This window comes from Triticum urartu, chromosome 5 (assembly GCF_003073215.2).
Source record: "Triticum urartu cultivar G1812 chromosome 5, Tu2.1, whole genome shotgun sequence".
NCBI lineage: Eukaryota > Viridiplantae > Streptophyta > Magnoliopsida > Poales > Poaceae > Triticum > Triticum urartu.
The window spans coordinates 28,359,389-28,371,532 of record NC_053026.1 but is presented as its reverse complement, the minus strand read 5'-3'; the positions used below and the strand labels follow the sequence as shown (position 1 = coordinate 28,371,532).

Below are 12,144 nucleotides of genomic sequence, written 5' to 3'. Positions count from 1 at the left end.
CTAGCCACACGTCTTGTGTGGTCCACACGCCTGTGTGTGGGCAAAACAATTAATGCCCACACGCCTACTCTTTTGCCTCACGGTTTTTCCCACATGTCTACGTGTGTGCAAAATAGATAACGCTCACACGCCCGTACTCATGGTCCCGCACGCTCCGCGTGATAGTCACCACGCGTCCCCGCAGTTGCCATGGTCCGGATTCTCTTTCATGTTTGTTTAACTGCAGTTGTCATGTTGCTGAACTACAGTTGCCATCTCAGATCAAGTGTGAGATGCCACTTTTGAACAACTGCAGCTGTTGCCATGTATGGTATGGTCTACTATAGTTGTCATGACTTGAAAATTTTAGAAGTTACCACCTACTAATACTAGCCAGTTGTTATGTAGCACTACAAAAAAAGCATGACAAAAAACATGTTCGAGTAACGAAACTAGACGATGTGAGGACGACTAAAAATCCGGCGGCCGTTGCTCCCCTGTACACTTGCATGTGCGGCTGGATTTCACTGTCGTGCATGAATCGTCCGAGTTCTATCATCCGTCTAGCACTGCTCTTCGAATAAAGAGAGAGTTCTCATCTGCTTATAAGCACGCTAGAACAGTTATTATGTATCCTGCAAAACACATATCAATTCGGTAAAAAAAAGTTGCCATCTACGTACAACTATGCTAGGATAGTTGCTATGTACCCTTCAAAAACATATGACAACTGGCAGTTTTGAGCGTGAGAGAGAAGACGGGCATGTGGGTGAACTGATAAACGTCCACACACCAACCTCTCTGCATGCGTAAAAACTGGCATGTGAGCGAACTGCTAAACGCCCACTGGATAAATGCCCACTCACCAGCCTAATCGTACATGGCATAAAAAATCTGGCAAAACATGCCAAGATTCATGCAAAAATAAACAAACATTGATCTGTGGATGATATACAAACGCCTACATGTGTGGATGTTAGTATTTTTGAAAATTGATTGTGAAATAGCACTACTAATTTAATGGTGCAATCTAAGAAGAACAGTTGTTTTTTGTCAAGCAATTCGGCGACAACAGTCAACAGTGCCGAGGTTCAGTTCATCGAGGATACAACTACCCCTAAAATGTCCATTGATAGTACAACACCCTGGCCTAGCAAACAAAAAGACGTGGTAAGACAAAGAATGTACAAGAAAAAGCCAAGAACAGGTACATAAAGTAGCGTTAAGCATAAACAAGTGTCGTAAGCGGAATCGGGGAAGGAAACGCAAATCCGGATCCGTTCCTCTTTCTCGGACCGGCCGATGGCGTCGGCGTCGGCGTCGGCGGCTATGGAGAAGGCTCGGCAGCTGCTGGAGGAGGCGGCGGCCGAGTCGCTGCCGACGGAGCAGGTGGACGCGCTGCCCTCCGGGTTCTACGACGCCTTCGTGCTCTGCGGCATCCGCGTCCACACCGTCGAGCCCGGCCGCCTCCTCTGCCACTTCACCGTCCCCGCCCGCCTCCTCGTGAGCCCTTCATCCATCCCACCTCCGGCAGCCAGATCTACCTACCCCCTTCCCTTCCCTGCTCAGTTCCTGCTTGATGCGTAATTTAACTTCCCCATCTACTGTTGCGCTACTATCTACCATTAGCATTTCTTCGGAAGATTACCTTCCCACTGTAGCTGAGGAACTTAATTTCGGAACAACAGAGTTCCATCATCTAATTGTTCACTGGAACACAAGCTGAGCCATCGTGCATGGACCAGCTTGTTACTACTGCCTTTTGCAGTTTTATTTACTGATGCTTGTGGTGTTGTTGTCGAGCAATCACAGAACTCAGGCAACTTCCTGCACGGTGGCGCAACGGCGTCGCTGGTTGACTTGGTGGGTACTGCTGTCTTCTACACGTCCGGGGCACAAACCAGGGGCTCACCACTAGAGATGAACATCTCCTACTTGGATGCTGCATTTTCGGATGTGAGTGCCTTCCTCGCCGAATTTAATTGGGTGTGAAATAAGTAACTACTCCCTCTGTTCCTAAATATAAGACCTTTTAGAGATTTCACTACGGACGACATACGGAGCAAAATGGATGAATCTACACTCTAAAATATGTCTATATACATCCATATGTAGTTCATAATGGAATCTCTAAAAGGTCTTATATGTGGGAACGGAGGGAGTAGTACATGTTGGCGTGAGCATCGACCCTTTGCTCGATCAATTTACATGGGATGGGATGTGTTCTTGTATTTCCCCATGGCCCAACTACTCTAAGCATAATTTAGCAGAGCTTATTATTACAGAGAAATGAGCTAAAAAATTACATTATCACAGAGCCAATAATCTGTAATTCTCACAAACTCCACTCTGCTAGCAACAGGTAGAGATGCCACTGAACATCATGAATCATTGTTTACGTGGCAAATTCCGTATCAGTTACCAGTTTTGGTGCATCAAGATTCCTTTATTTTTTAAATTTTGTTGAGAATGCTCTAGTGCATAACCAAGTTGTACTTGTTCTCTTTATTCCGAATTGCATGGATGACCATGACAACCTTGACGAATAAGTTGAGCTGTTGGAATATCGTGTTTCACTTCTGAAGTTCTTGTGATTGTACAGTAACTATGAAATCATGTGTTGCCATTTGCAGGAAGAGATTGATATCGAGGCCAAGGTTCTGCGTGCTGGAAAAGCAGTAGGAGTGGCCACTGTGGAACTGAAGAAGAAATCTGGCAAAATCATCGCTCAAGCCCGCTATTCCAAGTATCTTGGTGCATCTAGTAAACTGTGAAGGTGTCCTTGCATTGTAAGCTGTAAGCCTGTAATTGCTCTTGTTTAATTACTTGGCAACCCTTATGTAATAGAATAATGCTGTCCTGAAATGGGAAATATGGAAATTAGTTGAGGAGTTTGCTACATACTACAGTGACCTTTGCATGTTTTGTGACAGAGTTGAAATATAAATACACTGATTTATGCATCCCAAAACAGCAATACCGCCTGGCAAATGTACTTTGAACATGAATAAGTCTGACTACCAATGGCTGAAGACAAAGACTTAAGAGGATCAAGGCTAATCGATTTAACTAGATAAAATATTAAATACTAGGAAATGAAATAAGATGATTTCCATAACTTTGAGCCAGGTGCGAGTTTCTATGACATTCTGATGTCCTAACGCATCTTTCTCAAATCGATGGTTCCTAGTATATCTGACATTTCAACTCTTTCCGTTCCACATGGAATCTTTGGTCTTCCAAGTTTATATTATACCAACAGAAGTCTTTGGTCTTCAGCAATAGTTACTCAGGCTGATATGTGTTATATGTAGAGTATCAGGCAACTCTCTGCTATCCCTGTCCTCTCACTGACTTGTCCTTCACCTGACCTCTTATTTCAACCAACACCTAATCTCATTAAAATGGTGAACACTGAACAGGGAGATCCTATAATTCTCCAAAAGGATTTTTGAGAATAAATTACCGTGCACTAGAATTAGATCTTCCATCTGGAAATTTTTACCATGGCTGTGTCTGTTATCTCCCCAGTCATCGGTGACATGATTAGCAGAGATGTTTCGTCAGGCACCCAAGCCAAGCTAGGGATGTTTCGTCATATGCTAATCAAGACTGGAAGTACGGTGGAAGAGCCCAAAGGGGGGCAGATCACCAACTACAACACCTTGGAGTGACTCTCAGAGCTCATCCGCAGATCGTACCATGGTCGTTAAATGCTCGATCTATCGAAAAATAGGTCAATCAAGTCCATAGATGCTCATGATGACAACGTGAACAATAAAAAGGTGCAATCTCATCACCATCTTTTCTTATTGTCCTCTTCTAATCCTGCAAAGCATTTACAGGTTGCTGCAAGCACCATCAATATCCTATTGTCCCATGTCATAGCCTTGAAGAGATCAACAATGTTGTAGAACATTTAGAGAGGGAGCTGCACGCCGATATGATTGCCACGGAGTACCAACAGTTATGCAGATTGTCAGATGTTTGGCCGGCATATCGGAAGGGAACAAGTAATACAATTTCTCCTGTACAGAAACCACTTCTCTGAAGAAAAAATGGATATTCTTCCAATTATCATCCATATTGGAGTCAGGCACCCAAGGCAACACAGTAACCAAATCATGAAAATTGGATTAGTGCAGACAATCAAGTTGAGGTTCTTACCGCTGCGGAGTATCTATTTCCAAGGTGCTTGCACTTGCTGAGGCAGATTTTGAGGAGAACTGCCGCAGGCTAGAAGTACTCCCTCCGTAAACTAATATAAGAGCGTTCAGATCACTAAAATAGTGATCTAAACACTCTTATATTAGTTTATAGAAGGAGTAGATGGTAAAGTGATTGGAAAGGGTCAGTCATTGGCGCAAAGATCATTGGATCATTTCTGAGAGCTAACCCTAGGTACCAGTTGGCGCATAGTTGAGAAGTAGTATCTGTAGCCGCCAGTTCTTGGCACGGCAGTAGTGATACAGGTACAGGCAAAAGCAGTTGTAAAAAGAAAGTCATACTTCAATCTGCTTTGGTATGAAATTTGTTAGCTTTTGGAAAGCCTGTGCTAGAAGTCCAGCTCGTTGGGAAGCAGGCGACCATTTATACCGAAGGACTATTTGGAACAAGTAAAAGAAGAGGTCTCTAAGAGGATGCAATGCAGAAATGAAAGGACAGTAGAAAACAGCACAAAACTGGAGATCAGACAATATAAGATTCAGTACAAAATATTCCTACATACTAGAGAAGGAAACATTGATCAGCACACAGAATTCCGATGCACAAGGTTTAGTTCCCCAACAACACGGGGTTCCCCATGATTGAAATGTGTGGATCCTGATGAACTGTTTCGCCCACTTACAGTGCAATGAGCGTTGTAGTCCAGGCAAAAGAATGGCATAACTGACCTGCACAACAACACTTTTGCATTTCCAACATCTGCACTCCAGCTTTCTTGGTCTGCTGCTGCTGCATCAGGGCTTGGCAGAAGCATATCATGCAACCTGGCAAACTCAGGCTGTGTCGAGGAGAGCGGTTTCTTGGATATAATCAGCTGGCGCATCTTTACATGACTTGGCAGCAGATTCTCTGCCAAATCCGCAATGTATCCAAGGCCATCACCCAACAAGGACAGGCCCCCAATATTGCTTCTTAGGATCTTACACCAGAGCTGTAGATTTGGATGGGCTTTCAGCACCCCTCCGACGATCTTTGCGCCAAAGAATGATCCATTTAGCTTCCTTGCAATGGCTTTGCCTACAGCCAGCAGCCTCAGGTTCTCCTCAATGTCCGTGGCAGCAAAGGCATGCGCCTTGAAGAAGAACCAGTACTCTGGGTGTGGCAAGACCTTCAGCTTGACTGGCTCCACTGTCCCCATGCCAGCGGCGACACGCCTGTTGTTGGTGGTGAGTATGATCTTGCTCCCCTGTTTGCCGTGTCTCAGGCTTGGCAAGAGCTCCTCCAGCATTTGCTTCCTGTGCATGTCAACATCCTCGAACACCATCAGGAACCGCTTCTTGCGGAAATTCTCGTTGAGCACTTGCAGCGGATGATTAAGCTTTCCAGACCCTCCAATAACATGTTTGGATTTCAGAACAACAGTTGGTCGACCCATCGCCATAGCGTAGGTAGATGAGAAATTAAACAGCATGATTATTGGGAAGCGGTTGCGCAGCCTGGCATCATCGCAGACGTGCTGCACCAAGGTAGTTTTCCCAGCTCCAATGTCACCAACAATTGGCAGCAGAGGCAGTTTCCCCGTGATGCATGGACCGCTGTTGTCAAGCAAGAAGTTGATGATCCTTTCTTTCTCGACATGTCTGCCGAACATCTGCCCGTCCACAAAGATGTTGGTAGCCAAAGGGCGGCGGATCCGCTTGCAGCCTTGCAGGAGCATCATGAACTCCCGGAGATCACCAGATATGCTTTGCAAGCTCTCTAGCACTGTGTCGATCTCATCGACACCGGCATCATGGCGAGACAGTATGCACTTCACGGTGCTCGTGGCGACACGCACGCGCTTTGCAGGATTAAACAAGGACAGAGAGAAAGGCTGTGCTGGTACCTTGTCACCATGCCCGTCTTTGAGCTCCGGCTCTCCGCACCTGATCGTGTCGAGCAGATAACGACCCTGGTACACACAGTCGTTGAGCTCCGAGAGCCATTCGAGGGCAACATGGTTCGTGATGTGCCTCCCTTTGGCCTCCTCCACCACACTGTGAATCCTGACAAGCATGCGACTTATCTTCTGCAGCTTGACACTGGCACTCTGTTGGACGCTGAAGCGGCCGGCGAGAAGCGAGATCACCCTGCCCACCATGTCGCCGACTACCGCCGAGAAGATGGCCTCCGCCATGGTAAATTCCTTACCAGCAGATCTTGGAATGTTTCAGGGCAAATTTTATGGACGGGTCATGTAGTGGTGCCTGCAGGTCACCATTTTTGACAATATCGTCTCACATGTGACGTTTGATTGCTCAAAAAGTCAAGGTGAGCACCAATAGTTGGGTGGTATGGTTCTTAGCAGGATAGCGACTTCAAAGACTTTGGTGCTCTGGCTTTACATGACACCAGAAGTCTGCAACACGTGGTTTCTTGTGCACTACGTATAAATACTCAGGTGCTTTCTGAAGGAATGAAAATCAATGATGCGCGACTTGTTGGCGGTAGATACTACAGACAAAATTGTCTTTTCTTTTCAGTTGGTCTGGTCTCTGGTGACCAACGCTGAAAGGAGTTGAATGAATGGTGATCTGATGTGGCCACTCGTTTGAGATGGCCATCATTTCTGATTGGTATCTGACTTGTGTGACGAGCCCGTCAGTGACGACCCAGTCTGTTGAAGTGTGTCTTACTTAGCTGCTGGTGTAGTTCAGTTGTGCCATAACATCTCCGAATTTCCAAGGCCGGGGATGGTGTTGATTTGAAATTGTCCTTCAGGAGATGTTTTGATCACAAAATATTGGATTGATCTCCTGCAAATTGTTTCTAACATTATGTTGATTCAGGACCCTGACCGAATGGTGTGGAAGACGCACAATTCAGCAGTGTATAGCTCTCAGTCTTTATATATAGTTATCAATTCAGTTTTGTTAAAGCACATCTGTTTAGGGGGATTACTCCAGTTTTTGTTCCTACTGCTTGGAAGATTCATGTCCCCCCTGGGGTATATATGCTCTTGTGCTTACCATCACATTATAAACTGCTCACTAGGGATAATTTAGCTAAGAGGCAGGAGATTCTTGATAAAAGTTGCCTGTTGTGCTGTGAACCTGAATCCTGTCACCACTTGTTCTTCGGTTTGTGGCATTGCTGCATTATATTTGCAGGAAATCTGTGAGATGCTTGGATTCAGTTATCTGTTTATTGAGCACCATACTGCGACAAGTAGTTCTAATTCGGGACGGAGGGAATATCAGTCTCTGGCTAACTCTGGCTTTGCAATAAAAAAACACGCTGTAAGTAATAATAATATGATTATGTCTGCTTTCTTCTGGTTGAGCACCGGGACACACACGCACATAGGAGTACGGTTTACTCCTCAATATGCCTTCATCTATCTCTGTATTTTTTTCAGATTTTTTTGAAATGTAAAAATATGATTTTTTTTTTTGAAATTTGGATTTTGCATTTGGAGGCCTTCATGGAGATCGGCCTGCAAAAGCAATTTCCGATAGCTACATTCTTTTGCTGAGCTGGAATAATCAGCCTCAGTAATATTTGACCTCATTCTTTTGCTTTCAACTCATAGAGGAGTGGAATTCAAGCTGAAGCACAGGTAGTGGGGCCCCCACGTCGCTCTCCCAGGAACGGCACGGGCGGAACTTAGCGCCACAGCCGTGCGTGAAGTATCTTGTGTGTGTTGCTCAGCGGTTGTGACGGTTTTAATCCGTTTTTTCATTAATTAACTAGATGACTCTTTTCTCCTTAATTAATAGATAGATGAGGCAAATATTTTGCCTCCGTTTTATAAAAAAACTCATAAAGGAGCGGGAACTCGTTTGCTTCAGTTGTCTTTTCGCTAGGTTTTGTTTCTCGTACGGCATTGACGAGGCGGTGGCAAGAAGGGCATGTTTGAATTAGGTCTCCCTGACCGATCCTTACATAGACGACATTCGATTTGGCACTAACGGGTTCGTGAGAATTTATGTTTTTAGATTTGTTGGCTCTTTTCATACATTAGAGCATCTCCAATAGCTTGTCTATATGGATGTCTATACTCGTTTTCTACAACGTGAGCCCAAAACAAACGTCCAACTATTTGTCTATATGGTCGTCCAAATATACACATCCTCTAAATCGACCTCGACAATGTCCATGCCTGGACAATATGAAGGCGTCGTCTAAACTCAGCTCCAGTCATGATTTCTTCCTCTCCTCAGCGACGGCCCACCTGTCATGGTCCCTGTATATAGACGTTCTGATGCAAAACTGAACGTATATATGAGAAAATCTTTTTAGACCATTGTCTATATAAATATATAGATATTTAAATATACACATACTACTGGAGATGCTTTTAGAGGTTGTGGGGCAGCTACGGGAGTGACTATGTATCGCTCGTAGCAACTCCTACACTAGAGTCGCTTGCAGCAAGCCGGTAGTGGGCTGACCAAGTAACCACGTGGTCTTGTCACACATGTTTTTTTTTTCCTTTCATCTATATTAAAAAAATACTAAATACATATATAATGAAAAATAAATAGTTACTTTCTTCAAAAGTGTTCACTTTTTCTTTACAAACTGAACCTCCTTATATTCATACCATGTTGGCCAGAGGACCCACAAAAAGTACAACCCGATAAAAAGACAAAGCACAAAGAAAAGAGGAAATCACACCTGTGCCTTTGTAAAAATGCTAAACGTACGGATTGCTTTTACAGGAGGTTACAGACCGACCCTTCTCACTTCACTAATCTCTCCCCCCTTGATTTTCGGGTGGGGCCCCGCCTCACCTAATCATCAATTAAAACAACTCACCTTAGCATTTGCCTGTAAAGTCCTGTAAAACATCCGTAGTTGTAGCAAAGCCGGTGCCTTTGTGACACGCGCGTCCAAGAGAGCTCCTCGTCAGCGACTTGAACGCCGAATTGGTGCTACGGCGCACAGGCGTCCACGAGATGGCCGGCACGTTAACTTGCCATGCTCTCTCGCTCGCCTTTCTTGGGTTGATTTTTTTATTTTCCCTCGTCTCGTTGTAGTTTGCTGCTGGTTCACTGTTTAAAAAAAACAGATTATTTCTTTGTCAGTTTTGAAAAAACTGGTAAAATAAAATATATATTCACGAATTTTAAATTTTTTTACAAGTTTAAAAAATTACAAGAATTTCAAAAAAGTTTATAAATTAAAAAATGTGCATTTTATTTTAAAAAACATGAATTCAAAGGTTCATAAACTTGAAAAAAGTTCATTAATTTTTTAAAAAGTAAAAAAACCTTAAAATTTTCATTATTTGGAAAAAAGTCTACAAAGTTCGGGGAAGGTTCACGAATTTGAGAAAAGGTTCACAGATTTGCAAAAAGGTTCACACATTTTAAAAATCACGAGTTAGAAAAAATATATGCGAATTTGAAAATTGTTCCCAAATTTGAATTTTAAAAATTTCATGAGTTTGGAAAATGCTTAGAAATTTGGAAAAAGTTTGTGGATTTGAAAAATGTTTCACAAATTTTAAAAAGTTAACAAATCAAAAGGAAAGTTCATGAAAAAGAAAAAAAAGAAAAAGGAAAAACCGTGCATGAAGCTCGAAAGAAAAACGACCAGAAAAACCCTACGAAACCTGAAACGGAAATGTGCACAACAAAAAGAGAAAGAAATAGATGTAGGAAGAGCAAGTGATCTGTCCCACTTGGTTACTGCAGTCGGAAATAAACCAGGGGGTTTGGAGTTCAAATCTAAAATCACACACTATTTTTTGAAAGGTTAAATAGAAAAAAGAGTAAATGTGACTTCAATCTCCGGCAGCAGGACTTGCTCCTCCCCATTGTCTCTGACTCCATCTCATCCTCCTTGTCTGCGCCATGGCCGGGTCATTGGCTCTAAAGGGGGTAAGAAGCATACAACCCCGTCCTGTATTAGGTCATTTGTTAGGCCACTAGGTAAGGCGTAGGATCGATTTCGCCATTGCTCACCGCACCATTGATGTCGCCTAGGTTATGGACAAACAGATGAAGCTGATTGTCCAGGCAGCATCATGATAGCTGCCATTCAAGCCTGGCTCATGTTGGACCCATAGGAGAGCTGTTTATTGAAGTGATAAAACTTTCATCCGTTATGGTCCAATGTTAATCCGGGATAGGAGTGGATATTGAATCTGAACCACTACAACTATAATGACGTAGACTTTGTGGATGCTTAAATGAAAAGAGTACCTTTTGCCAGGCTTGTGGAGACGTTAAGGAACAGGGGGCTGCTACAAGATAACATCCATGCCATTATTAAAGAGCAAGTTGTCATGTTCATTCATGTTGTATGTCATAATCAAAGGTTCAGGATTATCCACAACACATTCAGGAGATCAATGGAGACCATTTTAAGGTATTTCGGGCAAGTTTTGTATGCTGTTGGGGAGCTTAGAGGAGATCTGATCAAGGCACCAACTGGGAAAACTTGTAGAAATATTCCCACAAGCCCAAGATGGTATCTGTATCTCAAGGAGAGCACTACTCTTAGTTCATGCCTTGGCATGCTTGTATTGTTATAATGCAACCATGACACCATATTGTCATGCCATTTTCAGGATTCATTAGCGCAATAGATGGTACTCATGTGAATGCTAGAGTGTCGAGGTCACAGTCTGCAGTATACAGGGGTAGAAAGCACTATAGAAGCCATAATATTCTTGATGTTGTTGACTTCAATCCGAATATCACATATGTGTTAGCTAGCTAGGAAGCACTACAAGAAATATGTCAACTTGTGACCTTTACTATTGGTCACTGAAAGGTCACTGTTTTCAATTTGTGATCTTTTTGTGACAAAAAACATAAGGTCAAAAGCTGGCGGTCATAAACTGACTATAGCGACCTTTCTTCTGAAATGGTCGTAGATGTTTATGACCAAAATATGTCTACTGTGGCGTTTTGGTCACTAGCAACCTCCCCAGGCCACGTATGCATCCAGCGTGGCAATCTGATGTGGCACAAGAATTGGCCCGGTCCAATTGGGTGTTTATATGGGCCGAACCCATTAATTCAGCCTTTCTATATATTTTTTTCCTGTCAATTTTTGGTCAGACTTCATGGGCCAAGCCCAACAATTCTGCCTTTTTATTTCATGGGTCATGGCCTTTTTGTACAATAGTTTTAGTTTTTTTATAAAATGGGTCCTCTAGTCAAACAGGTCCCACTTGTCAGGTTCTGATAAGTGGGTCCTAGCTATTAGGCCCAGATTCTTCATATTTCAATTTGACAATAAGAAAATAACCAGTAGTTAAATTGGCAAGCAAAAAACACACATGATACTTCAAATAACAATAGCCAGATTCAATACAAGCTCTACAAATGACACGTCCTACAAGTTGTAGCATATACAAGCTTATTTACAAGCTCTACAAATGACACGTCCTACAAGCTGTAGCATTTACAAGTTCTACAAGTGACACATAATACAAGCTCTACAACTATGGGAATCAGTTACAAGCTCTACAGGTGTTTTCTTCTTCTACATGTAGCTCCTTCAATAGCGATCAAATGCCGGACTCACTGGAGAGTCAGGACTGGGCCTTCCACAGACGCCCTGTTACATGAATCAGCTGATAAAAATTAGAAAAACTGAAGCGAATATATTATGAACATTCCATTCAAAAAAGGAGTAAAGGACATTCTTTGTTTCATCACGTTACAAAGGAGCAGCACAAACCACAACTTTACTCGACACACACACACACATACACACATGAATATTAAGCTCAGTTCCAGCAACTATATCATGGTTTAACAGCTGGCCTCGGCATCATCAAACCACCATGCTTATGATCATAATCTAAGCATATCATCAAACAAAACCTACACAGATAAAGATCACAGCACATTAAGCCATAGGCGCACCAGCGCTGGCATGAGATTCAACGCAACAGCAATGGGGCTACCACAACAGCATGAAAAACCTAAGCATACTAGAGAAAATAGATAGTTGGTGCTGGAGGGACTGGTGAATTACCTCAATGGCATACTTGAT

The 12,144-nt window shown here is 43.1% G+C and overlaps 2 protein-coding genes across 2 annotated transcripts; one reads left to right on the top strand and one right to left on the bottom strand.

The window, feature by feature from the left end:
- Positions 1-1,140: 1,140 nt before the first annotated feature.
- Positions 1,141-2,880, top strand: LOC125507572 (acyl-coenzyme A thioesterase 13). The gene is made up of 3 exons (XM_048672114.1): positions 1,141-1,482; positions 1,792-1,935; positions 2,613-2,880. Exons 1-3 carry the CDS (start codon positions 1,282-1,284, stop codon positions 2,751-2,753), a joined length of 486 nt encoding a protein of 161 aa, XP_048528071.1. The 5' UTR covers positions 1,141-1,281; the 3' UTR covers positions 2,754-2,880.
- A 150-nt stretch (positions 2,881-3,030) lies between these two features.
- On the bottom strand, positions 3,031-6,322 carry LOC125507573 (disease resistance protein RGA2-like). Its single transcript, XM_048672115.1, has 2 exons — positions 4,829-6,322; positions 3,031-4,661 (listed from the first exon to the last, which is right to left on the bottom strand). The coding sequence occupies exons 1-2, from the start codon at positions 6,320-6,322 to the stop codon at positions 4,482-4,484; spliced, it is 1,674 nt and encodes a 557-aa protein (XP_048528072.1). The 3' UTR covers positions 3,031-4,481.
- Positions 6,323-12,144: the final 5,822 nt, after the last annotated feature.